This window comes from Rhamphochromis sp. 'chilingali' (genome assembly GCF_963969265.1).
Source record: "Rhamphochromis sp. 'chilingali' genome assembly, chromosome: 6".
In the NCBI taxonomy this organism is placed as follows: domain Eukaryota; kingdom Metazoa; phylum Chordata; class Actinopteri; order Cichliformes; family Cichlidae; genus Rhamphochromis; species Rhamphochromis sp. 'chilingali'.
This window is the reverse complement of record NC_137933.1, coordinates 5,892,199-5,918,013: the sequence shown is the minus strand read 5'-3', so window position 1 is coordinate 5,918,013 and position 25,815 is coordinate 5,892,199. Positions and strand designations below refer to the sequence as shown.

General features: G+C 41.5%; 1 protein-coding gene across 1 annotated transcript; it reads left to right on the top strand.

Annotated features, from left to right (window-relative positions):
- Positions 1-888: 888 nt before the first annotated feature.
- Positions 889-24,577, top strand: serinc4 (serine incorporator 4). The gene is made up of 11 exons (XM_080884580.1): positions 889-1,322; positions 6,506-6,673; positions 7,024-7,202; positions 8,816-8,895; positions 9,228-9,321; positions 11,622-11,833; positions 12,446-12,541; positions 22,225-22,351; positions 22,487-22,599; positions 23,204-23,357; positions 23,452-24,577. Exons 1-11 carry the CDS (start codon positions 1,209-1,211, stop codon positions 23,657-23,659), a joined length of 1,545 nt encoding a protein of 514 aa, XP_080740706.1. The 5' UTR covers positions 889-1,208; the 3' UTR covers positions 23,660-24,577.
- Positions 24,578-25,815: the final 1,238 nt, after the last annotated feature.

The following is a 25,815-nucleotide window of genomic DNA, read 5'->3' as shown; positions in this document are numbered from 1 at the left end:
TTTTACACCTCAGTACTGACCAGCTTTGTCCCTTTGAGGAATTCATGGACTGTTTTCACAAATGTCAGATTGTAGAACAGAGCTGGCGACGAGGAGTGTAGCAGCTTTGCAATGGGAAAGCTGAACTTGCAGGGTATGGTTTCCCCCCACGAGCATAATCGGCTTTTATCATGCGATATTCGATATTTGATATCATTTTACACAGAAACTCATCAAATAAAAGCACAAAGAAAAATACTAACAGTTCATGGAGCTGCAGAGTGCAGCAGCTTGGATTGTGGAGCTGTAAGTCCTTTAAATGATTGCTGAGCAGTCCATCCCAACATCACACACACACTGTCTGGGTAACTTAATAATAAATATATTGTCTTTTGTTCATTTTTGCCTAATACCTTATTACTCTCCCATTAGAGGCCTTCCAAATCCATTGGCCTGTTTATCATTAAGCACATGTACCGATACCGTTGTTGACCCATCAACGGCAGAAAGCCGTCCAGCGCGTCCTGCTTTAACATTTCTGGGTCGTAGTGCAATCACGAAAACTCGTTGGGATTACGGATGTGGGCCTCTCTCTCTCAGACTTGGCCCAGGTCTCGGAGAAAACTGCGAGTCAAGCTTCCAGAAGTCACACAGGATAATTGTTTAATTTTCCAAATCTGGATTAAACATGCCCAATCTCATTGTGCTGTGGATTTTGTGCAATGCTGGGAATATGGAATGGAAAGGGACAGATGGGACTGGCACATGATCCCTGTTGACCTCCTCCTTCTCTCCCTCCCCCTCCTCCTCTTCGTCATTTCTCTCCCACTCCCTCCTCCCCTCACACACTCTCTGCCTAATCTGACTGGGGGAGAGAGGGAGGGCACCGGGCATTCGCCACCACCTCTCCCTATTTTCTGGCAGCGCCTAACTCGGCAGCAGAGCCAAAGCACGCAGGATATGGGCGAAAAAACAACTGATTCCTCTGTGAGGCTGGACTGAGAGCAACACAGCTCTCATGTCTCATCTGCAGAGAGCCTAGTTGGACTAGATTTACCGCTAATCCAGCATAAGAGAGCGCGCAGAAACAAGCTGCCGGACTGTGCATCTTTCCTTTTATTTCATTTTGAGGAAAAACCCATTAGACGCTGCGTTCTGGCCTCTTTGAGGATGTGAGGATGCCATCTTTGTAGGCACTTAGAAAAAGAAGCCGCTTGTGCTGGACGTTCATGGCCAAATGTAGGGTGCTGGCGGCCGAGGAAAAGCAGTTCACGATGTCGGCCACTCAGGGGATGAACCGCAGCGGGGTCTACAACTACTTCCTCAACATGGTGGCCTATCAGGTGAGAGCTGGTGAGCAGCAGCACAGCTGGAGTCTGTTTGAGCCTTTTTCAGTGTCAGTTTAGTTTGTAATGCATTAAACTAAAGGAATTTACTCATGAGATGATTGTGCATACTCACTGAAGTGCTTTTATCCAGTCAGTTAGATTCACTGTAGCTATTAAGAGTTTTCTGTAGCTGTATTTGTTTTTATTAAAAAGTAGAAGGACAGTAATGTAGAAATAATCAGTTACAGGACGCAGAAACATACTAATGTGTAAGGAGCTTTTTAATGTTGTTGCTGGTCCCAGGTCAGCATTGGACATATATTGTACAGATGCTATAGAAATGTGTAAATATTACTCTGGACAATAACTTTGAGCCAGTGCTGTTAAACAATAAATGTACGTGAGTGAACTACAAGCTTTTTTACTGACTGTTTGCAGTGCTGGCATCCTACTGCAGCAGTGCACTCTTTCACTGCAGACTGCATGGCTACATGTTTGATTTTTCTCACCAGTGACAATGGGACTCAATGCCTCATTGCAGTGTTGAGACGTAGCCCGAGATCCAGATTTGTTCATTTGCTCAGCAGTATAGAACTAAAGAACAGTTTTTTTCTTCGGTAGCAGCGGCGTTGTGTTCGGTTTAGTAATGTGCAACATGATACTCTGAACATTCTGCATCATTCGCCTTTATGTTGCTCTCCATTAGTAAAAGGTGATTTACTTTTGGATTTTGGATTTGAAGCTGTATTTGGCCTGTTTATCATAGAACCACAGACCTGTTGAAAGCAGTCCTGTTTCCATACATCCATACTTTACTTAATGTTACTTCCAAATGCTCCCAGTGGGGGACAGGTCTGAGGTGCAGGTTAGAGTATGTGCAGAATGAGGTTTTGGCATTATCTGTCTGAAATAAGCAAGACCTTTGCTAAGAACACATCACATTAATAGCAGCTTATGTTAGCTTATGGGGCTTTCATGAATATGCATTTATCGATGTTATGTGGACCTGTGCACCCACACCATGACGGATTGTGCACTGGTAGAAACCCGGAAGGTCCCGCTCCTCTTTAGCTCAGAGAAGAAAGCCTGCTTGATTTTCAGGTCACTTTCCTCCTTTGCTACACTTCATGAATTACCTTTAGGCCAGGATCAGCTGTATTTCTAGATTGTTTTTATGTAGGTTGTCTTATTTCTTGGTTTGCATGTGTGGTAGAATTTTAACCTGGATTTGTGCAACAACGAACTGTGTTCATGACAGCGCTCCTGAACCTGTGCAGCAAGAATACTGAAAGGAAAAGAGTTCATATTACTCTTATATAAGATATATTTCAGGGAGTCCCAGTAAAGTCAAGTTGTCCCAGTTTGTGTTCAGGAGACAGAGACCCGCTCTGCTTTTGATAAAGCATATAGTTAGGGACGGGTCAGGTGACCCTGAACCATTCACTAGCTTTGCTGCTGTGTATGCAGGGACGTTTCCCATGATTCAGTGAGTATTTGAAAGGGGAGTTCTTCTTCCCCATAGGGGACTGTCTTATCATTGGGGTTCTTTCTTTTCTGTAAAATATAAGGTCCTGTCAGATCCATGTTGTACAGTTGGAGCTTTATAAGTGCATGGAGGCTTAAAGGCGCTCAGCATTAGATTTCAAACTGTGCACACGGGTTTCTGTGGATTCTGTAAAGCTTTAATGTTCTGCAGGATAGTTCATGTAGTTCTTTACTTTATCACACTGAGAAATGTTCTGTTGTTGAACAACTTGCCTTTTCACAAAGCAGCGAAACCCTTCCCACCACCATGTTGCTCTTCCATTAAGGTGAAGCCCTCAAACCTCAGTGGATGAAAATAAAATGCAAAGGACATATTATAAGAAATATACATAGATTAAAATACATAAACTTGACAGAGGTCCTTTTGCGATACAAAGTGAAAGGCAGATGTGGGTCAGGATTAGCACTTAATACTTGGAAAGGTGCAGATGAGATCGTCATCATGTAGAAGTAACACGTTGAGTGACTCCTGTGTTTCTGAAATTATATTCTTACATTTGTGATTTGACAGGACAACCTGGCTCATTTATGCAAACGTCCATGAATGCCTGAATGAAGACTCCGTCTCTATCTCACAAACTCCTCCACGTTTAGTCTTCACTCTGTACCTAACAGTCTGTGGTCTGCCCTGAATATGCTGTGTGACCCACTCTTTTATTTGGCTGTTTTTAAATGAAAGTGATTATTCGTGTTTTTGGTTTAATCTCCATGGCCCAACTTTGCTCTGTGACCAGTAATCCTGCATTATGAACCTTAAACTAGGCCACAGGGCAGACACCTGGCTGTCTGTAAGGTGGCTCAACTTATAAACCTTTTTTTATAAATTCTATAAAGTTTCCCTTTTGTTTATGTGTAGTTTTCTTTATTCCATCAGAAACATCTGCACTTCTTTATTATGAACAGTTCTGGTTTGTTCAGAATGCAAAAAAGGACAATTTACATCTGATGCATTTATGGTTTCTCATGCTCTGCATGCTGAGAGATGGTTTTAGGTGTTCAGTTTACAAAGTAGTTTATTTTGTGATTATCAAGTGACTTGGAGTTATTACAGTATCTCCATGCTTCTCTTTGGGCCGTCAGACCATCAGTCAGAGTGCAGATAAAAGCACTTTTATTAACAAATCTACAACTTGACTAATAGACAAATAAACAATAAGCATGTAAATGTGTACAGTATGTAAGAAAGTAAACAGAGATGGTAAACAAAGCTGGTTTAAGTGACTGTGCATGTGGTTGCTGGTGTCTGATGGGCGGGTCTGTTGCAGATCTACTGTATTTTCCCACATAATCATCTCTGGGAGGTTGGTCTGAAGAAGAAAACCTGAGTGACAGTTCTCTGGGTGAAAGTGTGTTGCTGGTGTCAGAGGGAAATGGTCAGACTGCTTTGAGCAGACATTGAGGCAGCAGTAACCACCTGTTAGAACCGCGGCATGTAGAAGAACGTCTTTGAATGTACGATGTTAAACTTTGAAGCAAGTGGGCTGCAGCAGCAGAAGTTCACATTATGTGGCTCTCCTGTCAGCTTTGAACAGAAAACTGCAGCTACAGTTCACACAGAAGACTGGAAGTATGCTGCCCGCTCTGATAGCATGAATTTCTGCTGTAACATTCAGATGTCCGGGTCAGAGACAACAGGACAGCATAGATCCATGTTGTGTGGCATCACTGGCTTCAGGCTGCTGGTGGTTCAATAGTGCGGGGGATATTGTCTCGGCACCATTCGAGTCCATTAGCAGCGGCATGGTTAAAACACCACGGCCTACCTGGGTAGTGTTGCTGACCTTTACTACCACAGTGTACCCATTCTGTAGCTCAGGAGGAGCCACAGCAGTAGAGCTGGTCATCTACTAATCAGAAGGTTGGGGGTTCAATCCCTGGCTGCTGGAGAAGATACTCACCTCGTTGCTTCCTGATTCATCCATCGCAGTGTGAAGGTTAGAAACGACAAAGGAAAGAGAGATAAAGGTGCTTGCGGGTGTGTGAATGAAGCAAGTCGTATAAAGTGCTTTGAATGCTCAGAGTAGAAGAGCTCTATATACGAACCAGTCCATTTACCATTCTGTGACGGCTGCTCAGAGCAGGACATCACACCACATCACAATAGTCTCATCAATGAGCTCACTGGGCTCCACAGTTAAAGCCTTTATGATGTGGTGGAATGGGAGATTCAAGTCATGGGTGTGAATCCCAAAATCTGCAGCAAACACACATATGTACGTGTTAATATATACATATATTGTAATATAGACCAGAATCTATCTTAGAATTATAGAATTCTAATAAAGCACATATTTCTTCTTCAAAATTTAAAGTAATCTACAAAAATAGAAAAGGTAGCACCAACAAACGGAAACTGTTCCCCACAAAAATGACCAGAGCAACATCACTGACTGACTGATTTGCAGCCATGTGAGCAGTCAGTGCATAATGGAAACCCATTCTTCAGCTGGAAGGGATATCAGGAGATATACGCTCCATTTAATCGTCTTTCATCAAATCATTTTTCAGCCACTGACCAAGATTAAAGATCTATTTTGATGCAGTCTTCCCCTCAATGAGAAGATGTTGGATAATCCTCTCTGCATTATCTATCAGATTAAGACGTGCACATGATGAGTGATAATACATCTGGATTTACTCCTTTAGTATTTAGTGCAGTTCCAGTGCCTGCAAATATGCACACAGTTCACAAAGCAAAGCAGAGAAATACAATCTACAATATAAAACTACACAGTTACTACAGACAGACTGCAGAGGCTGCTGAAGCACATGAGCAGATGAGCGTGCAGGTTTCTCCTCTAGGTTTAGTTCAGGATCAGTGGACACGGGCTTACATTCAGTCATCCACAGCTCTGATTGATGAGAATCAAGCCAGATGCCAGTGGACTCATTAATCTGCCATCATTGGCAGTGTGAGACTGGGACTTTTAAATGTCTTCAGACAGTTTTGCTTTTAATACTTGGATTGTGCAGATGCAGTGTTTAGGATTTTCAATCCTCCGGGTCCCTGTACCAGCAGGACACATTGTCCTGTAGAGGTCTGCTGCTCACCAAAAGGTCTGCAGAGATGTGGAACAGCACTGGGAGTTCAATCCATGCATCGATAGTAAACTCTGCTTAACGTAAACTTAACCATACAGCACGATTCAACACTGCAGTGCCCACTACAGAAAGTCTTCAACTTTCAATGAGTACTAAAGCAGTTTGAAACTACTCCAAATACCCGTAAAGTAAATTAGAGCTTAAGGATCAAGAGTTCTCCTGTTGTTGAAAGGCAACAAATTTATGGAGCTCATAGTAGTTCATGGTTTTCATTTTTCAGCACTCTGGACTGAATATCAGTGCACATCATTTCTACTCTGCTGTCTGACCTCATGTATCACCCACGGCCGTCAGATGCTCTTTTGACTCAGGAGATGCTGTGTGCCGGAAGTGACCACATGCCAAAGATTTTATTTTTCTAACTTTATCTCCACTTGTTGCAGCATGCAGTGTATTTACTAACATATTACACGTTTCAGATCAAGTGGGATTTTGGTGAAATACAGTTCACATCTTCTCAGCTGCTATGTGTGACAGTTGTAACAGCAGACAGAAATATGTCCGTGGCCTGTGTGCTGTTTGGATGCTGAGCTGCCTCTTCTCCTCCTCAGATATGCTGCTGCTGTGGGCCGGCTCCCTGCTCGCTCTGCTGTGCCTTCTGCCCTCCGGTCAAATCCTCCACCAGCACGCGGGTCATGTACACGCTCTTTCACATAATGAGTTGTGCGGTCTCCTGCCTCATGCTGTCCCGCACGGTCTCCGAGCTCGTCAGGGAAAATGTGAGTGTTTGCTCAGTTGTTCAATATGTTACCAGTGCGCTTTATACAGTGCAGCTATTCTGACTCCATACACAAAGTCCACAGTCATGAGTGAATTCAAACCCCAATGAACAATGTGAGAAACATTAAATAAAGTCATACAGAATAATAACTACTAAACATTATTATTCTGTACGTAGTTCTGCAAATAACTGCTGCAGGTAAGAGTTTCAAGAACAAAAGAATAAATAAACCAAATTATTTGTCTTAGCTGTGTGAATTTAATGTGTAGACGAAAATACACTGAATAGTCAGTCAGTGTGGAGAAGCACCATCTCTGACGTCATCATGAATGTGACGTGTCACTTCAGGTGCCTTTCTTCAACGTGGTGTGTGACCAGGCGCACGGCGGGGGCCACTGTGAGATGTTGGTGGGCTACTCTGCGGTCTATCGAGTCTGCTTCGGCACTTCCTCTTTCTACCTGATGATGGCGATGTTCCTCATTGACGTGAAGTCCAGTCAGGACTTCAGAGCACTCATACACAACGGGTCAGTGTGAAGTGTTACACATGAGCCTTTTTCCACATTTCAGCACCAACATGTTACAATGAGTGACAAGAAGATACACGTACAGACTGTTAGAGGTTAATAATGTAGTTCACCAATCAATCAATCAATCAACCAATAGCTATTTGTAGGAGTCTTCCCAATCTGGGCCTAAAAGTAAAATACCGTATGTTTGTCCAAACAACTCTACACTTTACAAAAGTGAGAATCTATGATGTAAACAGTCGTGACCACAAAGAAAAAACAGTAAATGAGAAGGCGTGTCCAAACTTTTCAATGGTAGTGTTTGTGTATTTTATACATATTATTCTATCTATTTACACTATACATAATACATACATCTCTGTATAGATATTAATATAAATACACACTATAGGAATATGTCCTAACTACATACAGACAGCAGGATATAAAAGAGAAATGAAGCATTGTGTGAAGGTTATGAGCAGGGACAGAAGATGATGTGTCATGTGACCTGTGCAGGTCTTGTAAAGAAGGCAGATTGGAGTCAATCATGTTTCAGTTAAAAATACTCAAGAAAATATTCAGTTTTTACATTTTGTAATGTTTTCTTATTCACATTAACAATCAAAAGCATAACGCAGGATATTATTGTAACACTGTTATGCAAGTGCAGCAGATCTGACCTAAATGTGCACCGCCTGCTTTTATGTGATTTCCTTGAATATTTAAATTAGACTTTAGGAGTGTGTCCTCACACACGCCTTTAAATACTCCAGCCTGTACCTACTGAAAGCTGCTGCTCTAATTAAAGCTCTTTGTTGTTGCACTTTCCATTGCAGTGCAGTCGATTATAGCTGTGACGTAACTCGGATTAGGATTTGACAGACTGGATTGCTGCTTCTGTCTGGTATAAATAAACTCACAGGAGTCTTAGTAGTAGCACAGTGAAAGGTTACAGCTCTAACAGTGGCCTGCAGAGCACCGAGTACCCTCGTTCTTAAAGACCAGACGCAGACACATAAACAGTGTTTGCACGGAGGAAAAACTTACTGTGCTCATCAACGTGCACCTCCCTCTTTGGGAGTTTATTATTTGTGTTTCAATTGTTTTTCTTGTTAAATAAAGTATTTATCTGAATGTATGAGGCCACTAAAGTCAGTACAATGAATTTCATTTCTGAGGAAACATGAGCAGCACACAAGCATTTTAAAATTCTGCACAGAGACATTCAGTCTGTAGCTGGAAGAAAATCCAATAACATAAAACATGTAATGTTCATGTTGGTAGCAGATGCTGTAAATCTTTACAACAGCAGCTTGAGTTTATGCTGATTCTAATTATTAGTTCAAAAACACACCACAGTGAATATATTTTCATTCCACATCAGATGAATAAAGTAAGTTTGAGCAAACAAGCCGATTTGGAGCTCAGAAGTCTGCAAAAGGTACGTTTTTCAGATTCTGCTGTTTCTGTTCTTGGTATCAGAAATGAGTGGGTTTGTAGGTTCAATAGAGAAGTAATACAGCACTTGTAAATTAGTAAAAATTACAAAATCGTTGGAAAAAAGCTTTTATATTGAAGGTTTAAAACCCCCCAAAAACTAACAGTTCCTTTTTTCTTTCTTTTTTCAGCTTCTGGTTCCTTAAGTTCATCACACTGCTGGGAATGTGCACTGCTGCCTTCTTCATCCCAACAGAGTCCTTCCTGCATGGTGAGAAACTTTTCTATCAGGCTTTTCATTGGAAGCAAATCCATCCTGAGAGCAGATATGACCTTCCTTCTAAACCCTTCTAGGGGGCAGCAGAGATCTGCTCCTGAGCACTATCGAAACCCTGCAGGGCATTCATCAACGGGCCATAAATCTCTGCAGCTCGGTTTCACTTTGTTTGGGGACAATAAATATGCTGAAACAAGTTTGAGATCACAGCCAGTTTATTATATACAGGTTGCTCTTGTTTTTCCTTTCCTGTTAACTGCTTCCTCTGTCATCTTGAAATAAATCACTGAATGATGGCGCTTCTCTCTCTCTTTTACCTGCCTCAGCTTGGCATTATGTTGGTGTGGTGGGAGGATTCGCCTTCATCTTGATTCAGCTCATCCTCATCACAGCGTTTGCACATACCTGGAACAAGAACTGGTAAGACTAAGACTGTCCTACAGAATCACCTAATGTGTGATTTTATGTTGTGAAATGAAGAAGACGAACTCGTAGCTGTGTGGAATCACTCATTTGACAATCATCCAAAACAAGGACACACTTACCCCGTCTGTGGGGATCTTGACGTTGTTAAAAAGTGTGTCATTAACTTTGTGTTTGCTGTGTTGCTTGTGTTTTGCTGACATCATAATGCGTCTTTGCACGATGAAACTTTATGAAAAAACGATTCATGACCATGAGCACATCCAGCAGCTCTGGGATGCCTCGGTGCAGTGCTGGATGAGAGCGAATCCCTGCAGTCAGATTAAACATCTGGAAAGACTGAATCCAGAGGAGGAGCGCCACATGGTGTTGGAATGACATGTTTTCTTTGTTTCGCAGTGAACACATATTTTTGGTTTTCAGCATAACACAAGTCCTTCACAAAATACCAATGAAACAATACACACAATCACATCTATTTATTTCTGTAATCTGCATATTTACAAGAGAAATGGAAACATTTTGGATAAAGCTTATAAATTGGGGATGTGCAGCATATACTGCTTTATCATCCTTCTGGACACTAATGTGCATCATTTCCAAACTGAACATAGTGTTGTGTTATTTAAGAAAAGCCACTGCGCTCATACATTTATATACAGCTGGACTTGTCAGACCTGTAGCATCCATCTCTTGTTATGTACGGTTTCTGGGTCCTTTGCAGCTTCTTCCAGCCTCGTGTGAAGCCAGTGCTGATGATTCATTTCTGTCCTGCAGAATAACTCAAATCAGACTCATTCAGCACCAGCTAAGTAAAACAGAGCGCTGCTTCTTTTTTTATTTGCTTTTTCTGTGGGTGAAACATGCGACAAACAGCAACCACACGTCTGTCTTCAGACGTCTGGAGTAGTTGAAACCAAAAGTATTCAGTTTGCTGTGATCAAAGAAAATCATCCAGACCTCAAATATTCAGGAAAAGAAGGACGTGTTCATGAATTTTGAATAGTTTCCGAGTGACCGGAGAACCGACGGACTAAGAAATAATAATTCTGTTGGCACTTCTATCCTCTCTGCATCCTTTCTGTCATGTCCTCATTTATCCGTCCAGACGTATCCCAGATGTTATTTACTGTATCCAGCTGTTGCGGCTGCCTTTGTCGTCAGGCTCAGCCACCTCTGAACTCTGATGAGTTGTAGCCACGACAGCTAAGAGGATTTATTCATTCAGGCCTTTTCTGAGGCCACTGCAGACAGGCAGAAAAGCCTCTTTCTCTCTTTACAATGACGTGGAGTTTTCATTCACCACTGTCTCTCCAGTCTTGGTTTACAGGTCAGAAATGTTACCAAATATTCTTTGGTTCACAGCTGCAGCACCTGGCAGATTTCTCTTTGCATTATCAAGCTGACTCCAGTGTTATTCTTACTGTCTTCTCAATCCTTGGCCTCACCACTGTGAGTCCTAAATACCCGACTGACTCAGTGACTGTGTGAGATATTCCGAATTCCATCTTAATAACAATAACAGTCACACATTTGATTTATAGGTGCCTGTTGGTACAGCAAATTAAAAACATGTACACAATTAAACGAAAATCAAATACACACATAAAACTATACAAACTAATGAAAGTAACTACAGACTGAGACCGTGTTATAATGAAGGCTCTGAAACCTTTTCCATAGAAAATCACATTCACTTCTAAACATAACTTTAGGTTTACTTTCAGCTACATGCTAAAGATGCTAAACATGTTCACGTCAAAGTAGGCTGTATACATGCATTCTGTCTTCCAGTTGTTTTCCAGTTGTGTGAGTTTAAATCTCCATAACAAGAGGTTTGAACCACTAACCACCGAGTTCTACCCATGAGGATGGCAAGGAGAGCAAATGTTACTGTACATGTCATTTATCCACAGTTCATGTATATGATGCAGATGTGCAGACTAAGAGATTCATCTTTAATGTTTATGGACCTTAGCAGAGGAAATGTTCTTACAGTCCCAGTTGGTGTTATTAATGGCTCAAAGCCCAGCTCTGCTTTGGTAAGCATACGGTTCAGGTGTGATGTGTTCAGTCAAAACAATACAGATCTGTTGTTTTTAGTGTTAACAGGTAAAACAACAGGGCTGGAATAAACTCTCAGTTAAAAATGAAGCCTGATGTAATAATTGGATGCCACTTTCCCACCAGCTTCCTTGTCTCGCCAAATTCAAAGTGGAATAATCACTCGTGCAGTGGAACACCATGACACTTGAATATGAACTCAGTCAAGCTCTGACGATCATCTGTCCTCTCAGGTTGACTGGAGCAGCAGAAAACAAGCGCTGGTACCTGGCGGTAATGTGCGCCACCCTGTTCTTCTACACCATCGCCACTATGGCCTTCACCTTCATGTACAAGTACTACACCCACCCCATTGCCTGCCACTTCAACAAAGTCCTGCTGTGGGTCAACCTGGGACTCTGTGGTCTCATGTCCTTCATTGCCGTCACACCGTGTGTGAAACAGAGTGAGTCGATGAAACACGCTCACGGCAACAAATCTGCAAATAACACTTAGTCCACATCCAGCTGTGCAAACATACACCTGTTGAACGGAGAGCTGATGTAAGCTAACATTATCTGCTTCTCCCATTAAACCAGACGTGCTTTGCCTACACATGTCTGGGCTTCAGGATTAAACACAGGCCTGTACTTTCAGACAAGTACAGGTAATGGTATTGGTACTTTACATGAGTATTTACATTTTGTGAGAGTTTATGGACTCTAGGAATACACATCAAGACTTTTAACTCCACTGCATTTATCACACAGCATGAGGTAGTGTAGTGTGCATTTGTACTGTGCAAATCTGTAGTTTGGTAAAAAATCTTTATATTCTATATTTATAAAAATATTTATAAAAAAAGAAAAATAGACCCTATATGGAATGGAGGACAGTTACATCCTGGTCATTGTGCTGGGACAACAGTAGCGTTGCCAGGTTTGATGGTTCTTTATAGCAGTTTGAAGTGCTGAGCTGAAGGTTTCTTCCTCGAGATGAAAAATAATCATGGCCAGACTTTTCAGGACTCCCCTTTGAGAACTTTTGTACCATCCTCTGTCTTTCTCTCTGTCTACAGAACAGCCTCGGTCTGGGCTCCTTCAGGCCTCCATCATCAGCTGTTATGTCATGTACCTCACGTTCTCTGCACTGTCCAGCCGTCCACCAGAGAAAGGTACGGTAAATAATCAAACGCAGAGCAGAAACACAGAGATCGCTCGGCTGAGACACTGACACAGAAACGTGGACTTTCCCCTTACATGCTGATTAAAAGAGAAACATGTGCAACAAGTTCCCACACATGCACCCGGATCTCTTCATGCTTTTTTCTTCAGAGCTGCGATCGATCAATGTTGTTGGATTAAATGACACCTGCGTAACCTGATGAGGGTTATAAGGGTTGTCTTCCTGCAGCGTTTCTCTGCATAACTGCGATGTAGGGATTGAAACAATGCACAAATTTAAAAACTGAAAGTGTAACACTCACAGAGGAAGATAACCCAAATGCAGGACAAAGACGGGAAGTACAAGATTCAGTACAAATAATCCATCTTCAAAATAAAAAAGGAAGTAACTAAGACAGAGTAATGCACAGAGACATGGAGGCAGACGAGGCCTGACAGCTTGCGCTATACCAGGATGTAACCCTAACACATACACATACTCCTCTATAATTTGCCTTTCCGTTTTCCCAGTGACTCACCTGTTGGCTCCAGGTAAAACAAAGACCCTTCACATAACAGAGACATTAGAGCAGCAGCTTATCACACAACCCAAGTCTTATCCAGGCTTTACATCTAAATGTGTCTGAATCATACATGGATGCTTTGACAATACTGGCTGGTAGAGTCGTTACACTTCCAAACACAGCTGTCCCGATGAACAGCAAAGTGCAGGGTGATGTAAAGCAGGCGTCCAGGAGGAACCAAAGTACCAATGCATCCCTCATTAAGTGTAGCAGTTGGATGTTTTTAGTCCATTTTTGCTACTTCTGGACTCGTTTGGTTAAATACAGTGCGTTTTTAGTCAAAGGTAAAACATCAATAAAGTCAACATGGGTTCACGATTTGAATCTAAATAGCTGTTATTTTACACAAATGTTGGAGAAATCTAAATTTGTTTGTGTTGCTATTTTATGCTCTTATTCCAGAAAAGCCATAAATTGTATCATAACTTCGACAGACTGCATGATGTCACCCACGGTTTAAGAACTCCAGTCTTTGAAGTCTAAATTTTAGCGTTAATTTCATCACCACCTTGTTTTTAGGTGACAGAAATGAGAATTTATTCAACAAGAGGGTGTAGTTCAATCCTGACAGGTAATGCTAGCAGCATGATTGTCTACAGTCCATATTAGCTGCAGTGATGCCTCGCAAACACATAGGGGCTATAGCTGCCTATAGCTGTGACACCAGTGAGTTATGTAAAACTTTACTCTCTGTACAATTATCACAAAGTATAAAGGCAAAGGCATGTTTTCATGCTGAGGCTCTGTTGCAGCTACCTTTGAGTCATCGTCTGCCATTGTTGGTGCTTTGGCATAATCTGGCATACACTTGCAGTCCTGGACGGACTCTCGCTACTTTCTGTTGCTGTTTAAACACATTATGGGTAAATGTCAGAACTCAATAAAACATTTGAAACCCTCACTGAAGGCCCAGCAGAAAAGTTCTACATCTGTTTTCTAAATGAAGATTGTCGCTTTCTTTAAGGTCACTCAGCAGACTGTGAGCTGTGTCATGTTTGAAAATGTTCTCGGTAATCGGCTGTTATCCACAAGGACAAACTATAGGTGTGTTTGTGTGTGTAGGAGAGGTGTGTGAGAGCTCAGAGGCACTCGGGCAGCTCGGGACACTGCAGCAACATGTTGAGAAAATATGCACTCTGAGTTTGTTATAAAAACAACTTTTCAACACAGACTGGGAACCACACACAGACACACACACATACTTACACACTGTAATAGTTAATTCCCACTTACTGTGGCTGAGTTTCCTTTAATTCATGGATTGACCTGTCATGGAAACGTCTCCAGAAGGGAAGTGTGTGTGTATCTGTGTGTGTGTGCGTGCACGTGTGTGTGTGTGTGTGTGTGTGTGTGTGTGTGTGTGTGTGTGCAGGGCTGGACTGGGACAAAAAATCGGCCCGGGCATTTTGACTAGAGACCGGCCCACCAGGTATTATAGGAAAAACCATAAAGCCTTTGAATGAAAACAAACGCTGTTGTCACAGTGATGTACACTGTCTTGTTGGTATATATGTATCAGTCTAATAAACTTAAACCTACACCATCCTCCCTATTCTGGTATTCTAAACTGCTTGGTCGAGTTAACCTCCTGAACTATCTACAACACATGGTGAAAACCTGAAATTAAGACAGAGAAGACTAGAGGGGAGACATGATCATTACTGATTACTGATGACAGATTTAGATATATTTTCATAAACCATTCATTTGCCACATCAATAAACAGCATGGCAGGGCAAAATATTTTTTCTAACATGGCAACCTTTAAAAAGTGAAAGGAGACAGAAAGACAGGTGAGAAAGAATAAAACTTAATTGACTTTTTGATGGCATTTTGCACACAGTACTGGTACAGTATCTAGAAAATGTGGGAAAATACTGGCATCATATACAGTACTTAGCTACTTCTGAAGAAATTATGATGGGATCCTAAAAAAAATTACTATGTACAATAATGGATTTCTATACATTTGACATCAGATGAAAACATTTGTTGTAAGATTCAGATAATTATTTTTTAAAAGCGAAACATTTTAAATGAGAATAAAAAAGAAAAGTATTTCTTTGTGCCCCCCTCTCCCTGTTAATGCCTACCTGCCCCCCTGGCAAAACTTTGCTAGACCCGCCCCTGCAGTTACCAGCTGTCAGCTACTTAGAAAAGGATCCTGGTGTTATTAGTCTCTCAGAAACAGTTCATAACTTCCCTTCAACTCGTTTATGTCACCTAAAGCAGCGGTCCCCAACCCCCGGGCCTAGGACCGGTCCGTGAGTCGTTTGGTAACGGGCTGCGAGAGTTGAGGCTCAGGTGTGAAATGTATGATTTTCAGGGTTTTTATCGTTTTCAGCGTTATTTTGTTATCGTTTTGATCGTTAACTCGGTTTTCCTGGGTCTTTTCACGTGTGTTATGAACAGTGTTGGGGAGTAACGGAATACATGTACCGCCGTTACGTATTTAAAATACAAAATATGAGTAACTGTATTCCGTTACAGTTACTGTTTAAAAAGGTGGTATTCAGAATACAGTTACTTTGTTGAAATAAATGGATTACACTGCGGTACTTTCCTGTTTCATATTGTCGCGGGTCAGGACTGTTTGGGTTTTGTTTGACAGCTACGTTCTGTTGTTCTAGGCGGCAGCACTGCGGTTGCCATGGTTACATGGTGACGCTCTCTCTGCGTGTTTCCTGGGTGAGAGAGCGCCTTTTTGTTGTTGTTGTTGTGCTAAGCTAACAGGCAGAATGCTACAGACATAGCTCTAAAGAATGCAGCCTCATGGGCAGTGTAGTCCGTGCTGCAGGGAGAATGGACTGCCATACACGTTATGTGTCTGTGAGCGAGGGAGGGAGAAAAAGGGAAAGTACGAGCTGTCATCGAGCAGAAACGGGAGCTGGAAGCATGTAAATATAATAATAACCACTGCAGCCAAAAAGAGAGCCTGACGAGCCCAGTTGTAAGTAAGCTATCCGGTTGTTCAGTCTGACGTCACTAGCCGTGTCTGGGTCTAAACTCTGCTGCAGGTCCATATATCAAACGATCACTGTGGCATTACTGAGAGTTGAAAAACTGTCTAAAGTCTTTCATCTTTAATAAAATGATCAGCGTTCTGCTCTACCAGGTGTAACAATTGAGTTTGACATCCAGGCATCCATGAAAACGGAATTTATGACATTTAACGGAGTTAGAAGTTAGCAGGGAGTTAGCTCGCTAGCTTCTATCTAAATACAATATAGCATGTCCTGACTGCGGGGTTTTGGAAACAAATTAAAACGTACAGCTCTGTTATCACTTCCAGCATAAATGAAGACAGAAAACTAAACAGCAGTGACGTTTGTAGGGTTACTTAAGTTGGGCTAGCTGGTATATAATGATGTGCTACGTGACCGCTAGCGACACAGCTACGTTAGCATAATATAAACAAGCTAACTTTTTTTTCCACTCGATAAAAGTTACCGTGAGTGTTCTCGGTGGTCAGGAACAAATGTAATCGCATGGCAGGATGCTGTAAAAGGACCAAACTTCAGCCAGGAGAACAACTGAGATAATCCATCCACAATACGAGGTTAGTCATTCATATACTGCTGCATGGGCTGGGCTGTAGTTACATCCTAAGGTTTTAAAAACTGAGCTTAAATAAATGATTAGCGGTAATAAAAGCCGAGGGAGGTCAACAGTGATCACTGACTGTTTTAGGAGCTTTTTGAGATCAAATAGAAGAAAATACATAACATTAAACATGTTAACAACACAAAAGCCATATTAAACGCAGACTACTTTAGACCCGGAAGTAGGATTCGTCGCGTCATCACTGAACAACCGGATTAAGACTCGACTGTACGCTGTGTTCGTGTTTTCCTCCGAAACAATAAGTTCCGTTGGAGCAGTCTTTCAACGCCTCTCTCTGTCTCTCGCAAGAAAAGTTGACCCAGACAACAAAGTAAAGCTATTTTTCAGCTACGAGCCCAACACGGAACCAGAGGTCCCTTTACTACGGTTCGGAGCCGCGGACCTTCAGTAATAGTAATAAATCACATTCATGTAGTTGTAAACAGCATGATAATATATTAAATAATCCAAAGTATTCAGAATACGTTACTCTCATTGAGTAACGTAACGGAATACGTTACAAAATACATTTTGGGGCATGTATTCTGTATTCTGTAATCTGTAATGGAATACATTTTAAAAGTAACCTTCCCAACACTGGTTATGAATAAATCTTCTTTTTTTCGGTACCGGTACTAGTTTTATTTTGTTGTATTTATCCGCGACACATTAAAGGCCGGTCCGTGAAAACATTGTCGGGCATAAACCGGTCCGTGGTACAAAAAAGGTTGGAGACCGCTGACCTAAAAGGTAAACCTGTTTCTCCATCACCTGTTCAGCTCTGATGATTCAGTAAGGACATCTCCTGGTTTCATCTTCATGTTTCCTTCTCACCACAATCCAAACCGGTATCATGACCAGCAGCTTTTACAGCTGTGGCTCCAGCAAACATCAGCTGATACTAGAAATTAATATTAAATAAATTCTAACAACAGCTGATCAAGCTTAAATATGCTGCTGTTGTTTAGCGCGACATCCGCTGGTTTCCTCTTTCTGGCACAAAGTGGGCGATAAACAAACAAGAGAGAAAAGCCGATCAGCTGATCATTGATCAGTTTCATGATTGAAGTAGAAACAGGAGAGAGAGGGGAGAGAATGAGAGAAGAAGAGGCAGCTGACAGCAAAGACACAGAATAAATCCAGCTTTGTGTATTTTTTCATTGTAGCTGAAGTCCAGGACAAACTGTGTTCCTTCTCACCTCAATACGAAACGCGCAATATTTTCTCTGAATACCAAACTATTCCGTTTTTTACAGGACAGTTGGAAACTCTAATAACTAACCTTATAAATAAAATAAGATAAAACAAATTCAACATCAGTAACATCATAGCACCCGCCCAGCAGTATATATACTCCATCATGCTAGCTAGTACGCAGTACGAGTTATTGTAACTGACTGTAAAAAGTCAGCATAACGAAAATAAACTCCACCTAAACTTGGTTTATATCTGACCAGATAGACTGCAGGTCATAACTTCTTACCTGAAGTTCAGTTCACTGCCTCGGGTCTCTGCTCCTCCTGCCTTTCCGTCATCCACCTGCCAGTGTGTTGCATCTGCTGGCCTCCACCACTTGCTAATGTTACTGAATTTGTGGAAGCTCCGCAATAGCCACCACCAAACAATTGAGTTATTTTTACACATCTCCCAGCATCTGGCCAATCCACCACCTTTCAGTGTTTATGCCGTTACGGGAAAAAAAACGAACCCCCCCCCCCCCCCCCCCCCCCAAAACCCATTGGCCCATAAGAACGAAAAATCACCATGCCCGGTGGGCCGATGGCCAGTCCAGCTATGTGTGTGTGTGTGTGTGTGCGTGTGGGGGGGTCTCGTTACTCTCTTCTTCGGCCTTTGTTTGAGTTGTGTGTTCCTGGAAGGCTTATTCTGCTCTATGAGCTCACCGTGACGCACACAGAGTAATCTGTATGTTTCTGAGAGAAAGAATTAGTGACTGAAAAGACACAACTCAAAGAGGGAGACATGCTCTTGCTGCTTTGGCAACTCCTGATCTGAGTGTACTTGTTTGTCTGTCTTTGTGGGGCCCGGCATTAAAGTTTAAAAAACTTTTGAAACTAAATGGAAACTAATGCAAGAACCAACAACAGTCTCTGTGAAGCTTATTTTGGTCACAGTAACATTGTTTTCAGCTCTGCCCCACCTGAGTGTAATCGTTCAGGTAGAAATATGGTTCAGAAATTACATGCCAGGCAACCAAGGTGTCAGTTTCTGAATTTTGCTCAGCATTGCTGTTAGGATTAGCGGCATCACTCCTGGGAAAGAGGGTGTCGGTACTGACGGCGTCAGTTTCACTGTTATTGGGATTAGGCTCGTCATTACTGTTATAAATGGAACTGTTGCTATGGTGATTTTCTGTTTGTGTCTGCAGCTCAGCTTTTCGAATGCGATTCAAGTATCCTTCACAGAGTTTCTTTGCTTTTTCTTCTACTATATTTTTGAGCTCATTCAAGTGGTTGCTCACCTCCTCTGAAAGAAGTTCTTCGTACACCCATCTGTAGTATGAGGGGCACCCTGAGGACTTGATGTTGTTGAACCGTCTCATAATACAAATGGGTTTCCAAAATTCGTAGATATTCCAAATAATGAAAAGCACACTCAAAACACCAAAGCCAATGTCCTACAAGGGAAGGCAGGAAAATGTTAAAACTTATCTGTATGTTACATGAAATGCACAACTGCCAAAGATATCTATGAATATATATCTAAATCTATATAAATACATCTGTATGGTAGAGCTGTTAGAGAAACGCATTTTATCTTATTTTATTTACTTACCACTGACTCATTCTTATATGTAGCTTTGGTGTGCTTTTCCTCATTTGTCAGATTCTCCTTACAAACAATTCCTCTGTGGTTTCTACCAATGTTTGTTATCAGACAGATGTACCAGTCACCCTCAAGCAGAACAGCGCCTGCCCAAATGCCAGTCAGAAAGAGATATTTGGCCAAAAAAAAAGCCAAAAAGCTGCATGTAATTACCACAACTACAATAGCGCTGATAATAAATCGTCTTTTTGTAGAAAGACTCAATTAAGGTGACTAAACAACTGAGGATTAAAGGTGGGAGAGCCATGAAGACTGCACCAGTTATATGTGAATGTGGATCGCAGGAACAAACATAGTCCTTGTCCAATAAGTACTGAAGCAGGATGATGCTCACAGCTTTAGTTAAGGATGAAAAAAGTTTTTGAAGCAGCTCGACATGGTGAGTCATGCTTGCTGAAAAATGTCAAAAACTCTTGATGTAGTAGAAGAACAGTTCAGCTTTGAGACTCGATTTCATCCAGCTTTGTGCACTGCTAATGTGAGAGTGTTTTTCATACGATAACAGAGGGATTTTATTGTGTCTGCTGTGTTTTTAGGTGGGTGGGTTACAACCTGCACTTTTATACTTTCCATTTTGATATCTGTAGTCTATGAAAACACAATATATTCTACGTTTTACACAGAATGCAGATAGTTTCATCTCAATATTTAGTAAAATAATTTAAACCCAAAAATACTTTTCATCACTGCCTCTGCAAATTTGAACCATTGGGTCTGGTATGAAAGCACATGGCAGCTAGTCTATGTGTCTCTGCTGAATCCAGAGACAGGGATTTCTATTAACTGCCTACCCTTCCTATTCGTTGTTTCTAAGTTTGATAAACTTAGAGAGACTCCATTCGCACGACTAACATGCTGAGGATAAAAGGAGGCCCAGCCATGAAGACTGCATCATTTACATGTAAACCCGGGCTGCATGAGCAAAAATAATCCATGTCAAATACGTATTGCACAACGAGGAAGAAGGTTATGAGGATGATGCTCACAGCTTTTGATAAGAGTGAACTAAAATTTCCACGTGGTGTGCCATGACAGCTGAAAAATATTACAGCACAAAACTCTCAAAGCAGTTTCATCAAATTCTTTCTTGCAGCTTTGCTTTCTGCTAAAACCACAGGAAATATTCTGCATTTAGCGGGCCTGTGAGAACACTGCTGAACTGCTACCACAACGTGCCAGCCCTCTACCCCAGCAGTGGGGGTATAGTCCTTCTTTCGTTGGTGCACTACCCCCCCCCCCCCCCCCCCCCCCCTTAGAACACACAGTGCAGGTTGGCAGAAGTCAGTTTTTTACAGTTTTATTTAAAGCGCAGTTTAAACATCAAAGTGTGTGCACACTGTAGAGAGCGAGAGCAGTAACCACAGGTTATGAAAACAAGCTGGGACAGGTGCCAACAGTTTCTGCTTCATTTCTTAGTTACTCTGATTTGGATACATCAACAACACCTTAGACAACAAGAACTGTAATAACTGCAAACCGTCCTTTTTACTGTTCAACAATAACAAAACAGAACATTTTCTTTGCGTAAATAATTCTCCTAACAGATCAAACGTCTGGCCACATAATTTGTGGAACAATTTATAACAAAATTATTTTAAATACACAAAATTACATCACCAAATGGCACGGTGTTTTAATTCCTGTGCATAAATATGCTTATTTATTCTTGATATTGCTGCAGTTACTTATTGTCACCAGATTGGTCATGTGATCCTCTGGACAAATGAGAGTTTAGAGAATAAAAAGTTTTGTGAAGGCCGGCTAACAGCAGCTAACAACAGAAAAGCTGAAGATGTTCAGCAAATGAGCGTCACCGACTCCTCGACTTGTATCATTGTTGTGAGCAAGACTGAGCAGATGTGCACAGCTGAGGTAAACAGCAGCCTGACAGGCTACACTCACTGCAGATCAACGCTGGCCAGGGCTCTTGGTCCTACAGCGGCCACCATAGCTAAGGATTAGAATTAGAATAGAATTCATGTCTATTGTCATTGCACACGTCACAAGTACAAGGCAACGAAATGCAGTTTGCATCCATCCACAAACTGCTTTAGCAATAATATAGATATATTACAGAATATGGAACTATTATAGGTATGGTACAATGTACACGGTATGAAGGTATGTTATGAATATACTATAAGTATGTACAGGCTACAGCTGTAGTGAGTGTACAGGCTATGTTAGCTTATACATATTAATAAACAGTTATATACAGTTGCAAACAGTTGTAGAATTATAATTATTGTATTTTACAGCATTTACAGTAGTGCAGTTAAGCTAAGTGAAATATGTGGATAATTTCTACAGAGGCTATATAAAGTGCTAGTGGTTGTGGGTGGTGGTTCAGTCCATGTTATTATTGTGTTTATTTAAAATCAGTACACAGTAGATCGAGAGTCCTTTGAAAAGATGTCATATTTTAATATTGAGTCAGTTACTGTGTTGGAGGAACTGTGACCGTATCATTTCCTCAGGGATTAATAAAGTATTCTGATAATAAAGATTTCTCTCTTTTTTTTTAATATAAATTGTGATATTGTTTCATCTTCTGAACCTGTACTGTCAGTGTTCAGCCATTCATACATTATATAAACCAGCGTTTGAGTTTCCTGGTGTGATGCGATGGTAAAACTTAGCATGCTGTGTTATCTTTGTGTCAGTTGTGTACCAGGGCATGAACATGACCGTCTGTTACCCCAGTGTGGGACAAGATGGCATCCAGAAAGAAGGCAACGCTGTGGCCATAATTGGAGCCGCCATCATGTACTGCTGTGTGCTCTTTGCATGGTGAGTAAACACTTCATCTTTAGACAGAGTATCTGCATGATACAAAGAAGTGACTGAAAATGTCCTGTAAGCGTGCATTGCATTTTACATCACAGCCACATATCTCTGCTGTGTTGATGTCTAATTTCCCTCCAGTAATGAAGCTTCCTACCTGGCAGAGGTGTTCGGGCCATTTTGGATGATCAAAGTTTACCGCTATGAGTTCCAGAAAGCTACATGCTGTTTCTGCTGCCCTGAAGAAGAAGAAGGTGTGTACTAAAACACTTAACCTGGTTTCATTTGGTCCTTATGCTACATTTGACCATTTAAAAACTCTTCTTGCAACTAAATTAACTCCCTTAAAACTGAGGATGTAAAGGTAAGAGGTTGGTATCAACTTGTGTCAGTCTTTAACAAGAAGTGTGCAAATGTAAACTCTATGTTGAAGCACTTGCAGTTCTTCTAAAGACCAGCTCGATCCAGGATCACCAACAGCACCGGCAGACTTTTGAAACTGACACCTGACATCAGGAGCTAACGTTGTCCCGCTGATGGGCACTGGAGATTTATTGATTGAGTTTAAATACAAAAGCTGCAACCATTGTTAGCCAATCCTTACACTTGATGATACAAATGTTACAGCAGAATAATGTTTTCCACTTGTTTACTAAATGCAGATTATGGTAGGCCAGGTGGTTCTTTGTCATGTTTCAACCATGCTCACTGTGACTCAGTGCTCTCTCTCATAAATGATTGTGTGTGCAGAAGAAAAAAACACCTTTGCTGTTGTGTAATCCTAACTATGCCTCACAGTTGATGCTACAGTGGACTGATGGTTCTGCAGTAACCAGCATATCACTTGTAATCTTCCAGCTGAAGAAGATTTTGCGATTGATGACGAGAACAAAGGCTGTCAGAAGGTTATTCACAACGAGACACAGAGGGTGGCTTACAGCTACTTCTTCTTTCATTTTGTCTTCTTCCTGGCCTCGCTGTACGTCATGATGACCCTCACTAACTGGTTCAGGTTAGTAAGTGACAGTTCTAGACATTGTTCTCATACATATATATTTTACATTTCTGAGATGTTTCTTTTGTAATCTGTGCCGTCTTCTCCCCAGTTACGAGTCAGCAGTGCTGGAGACCACTTTCACCCACGGCAGCTGGTCTACCTTCTGGGTGAAGATGTCGTCCTGCTGGGCCTGTGTGATCCTCTACCTCTGGCTCCTGCTGGGCCCTTTGTGCAGCTGTCAGAACGAATCCAGACCTCGCCGATCACGCATCAAACGCCGCTCAACATCGTCCCGCCATGTCACTGTCAGTGTCTGACACTCAGGAAGTAGCCTGGCAGGAGAAGAGTGGACAAGAGGTCAGGTGTCGGAGGGCCTCCCCGTGTTGCCCAGCAGGAGGAAATTTTCAGGCGTGGAGGTCACTGGGGTGAGGGGTCAAAGACTCACGGTGTTGTGAGAGAAACCCACGGGTGGTGCCCCTGCTGACATGTGAAGAACTGGGCACAGGCCTGATGTCACAGGCTTGATACCCTAAACCACTAACAAGGACGTAACTGTGGTTTAGAAGCACATTACAATATGAATTGCCAAAGGGATCAGAAATGAACTCTCACTCAGTATACTGGGTATCGCAGTAAGAGGGTAGGTGTAAAGATTTTGAATGTTTCATTTTAGTATTTTTATTATTTTTGCAGTATGTAGACACTTAAAATTGTAAGAGAGAACACTGTTTATGTATTTGCTAGATTACTATTTCAGAGGCGCATGTCCCTAACATTTAAAACTGTTTCATGTATATCAAATAAAGAATTTGCCCTAAAGCACAGAGCCTTTTTAGCCCTATGACAAATAATTGAGGGTTATGGAGCATGAACAAATCTTTCAAATTCTGCAAAAACACAAACAGTTTAAGAACTACCTATAAAGCAACACGTTTTCCTACCGACACATTTACAGTTCAATCTGTGCAGTAACTTTGAATCTTTTTGTACATCTAATCTCTCTCCTCCGCATACAACTGCAAACCTGAAAAAAAGGTCACATTACACATAACTACACTTGACCCACTCATCTTTCATCTAAAATAACGTCATGCATACATACAAACAAGCATAATCCAGTCATCTTGAAAGAAAGAAAAATGCACATGAGACTGGCTCCATATAAAACAAGGCATTCCCGACAGACCCATGTGAAAATCTTCAAGTTTACATCAGTAATAACTAACCTTTTATCTTTTATTAGTTAACTTTATCCAATTTGAAGATGATGTAGACGCTGCCTTGATGTCTGTAGTGGTCGGTGCAGGGCGTAACTGCTATAGCAGTAGCATAGCAGTAATCAGCTCCTTCATTGTGAGGACAGTTACAACTGCCTGATGTGTGTGGTTGCCAGTCCAACATGAGGGATTCTCCAGTCTCGGTTAACCAGATGGTAGCTGCAAACACACCCTAAAAAACTCGTTCTTTTTAGCTTAACATCTTGATTAGAAATCGCTAACACATTAGCCTAGCTTTTCCAGCCTAGCTTTTCCCCATGCTGCCAGTTGTAAAGGTAAGCTAAAGCCAGTAAACTTCTGGCTTTAGTTTGTTAATGCACAGACACAAAAGTGTTGGTGATCTTCTCAATAGGGATGGGTATTGATAAGATTTTCACGATTCCGATTCCATTTTCGATTCTGTTTAACGATTCGATTCTCTTATCGATTCTTTTTAAAAAAGGAGAACACTAAGGTCGATTAGCTTAGAACTTTGTTTTATATCTTCTCTTTGAACAAGATAGAAATTTAGGAGTAACATGGCCTAACAAACCCAACAGTTTCAATGGGGTGTCACAGGGTCCCCTGGAAAAGAAATTGTAAATGTAAAATAATAAAATAAATATTCTTCTGTAGCAATAACAAAGTATAACATAAATTATTCTGTAGCAATTACACAAGAATATCCAGTAATGTCCCTGCCTACAATTAAACACATTCACTTACCGAAAATCGGGGGCATCTGCTGTGGCAAATGGGTTCAAGCCTTTTACCACAAACTTAGTCACTGCTCGTGACATTCGTCTATCCTGGCCTGAAAGGAGACGCTACCGGTAGACTGCAGCGAGAACTGCCAGCGACTGAGCCAGACTCTGTCTGTCTCTCATCATGGTCACCTAAATGCACAGTAATGGCAGGTTTAGTAATAAGGCAGATCGCGCTAACATAATATGCACTGTTAGTTGATTATTTACCTGCCGCAGTAACGGGAGAGGACGTGCAAACGTTACCGCTGCTGCTGGGTTGAGATTCACGACATTCATTTAAGGTCATCGCGTGTTTTGTGAGCAAATGCTTTTGCATATTCGTAGTGTTTCCTCCCTTAAATGAAATATCTACTTTGCAAGTATTGCAAGTGGCCCTGTTGTCATCCGTTCTCGTAAAGTATAATCAAACTTTTGAGCGTTTGAGCCGCCATGTTTCCTGCCAGGTAAATG

Excerpts from the sequence above, each read along its gene's own strand:
- serinc4 (XM_080884580.1), top strand. The coding sequence starts at position 1,209 with ATGGCCAAATGTAGGGTGCTGGCGGCCGAGGAAAAGCAGTTCACGATG. Across the intron at positions 9,322-11,621 it reads CATACCTGGAACAAGAACTG|GTTGACTGGAGCAGCAGAAA; the intron begins GTAAGACTAAGA and ends CTGTCCTCTCAG. Across the intron at positions 12,542-22,224 it reads CAGCCGTCCACCAGAGAAAG|TTGTGTACCAGGGCATGAAC; the intron begins GTACGGTAAATA and ends TCTTTGTGTCAG.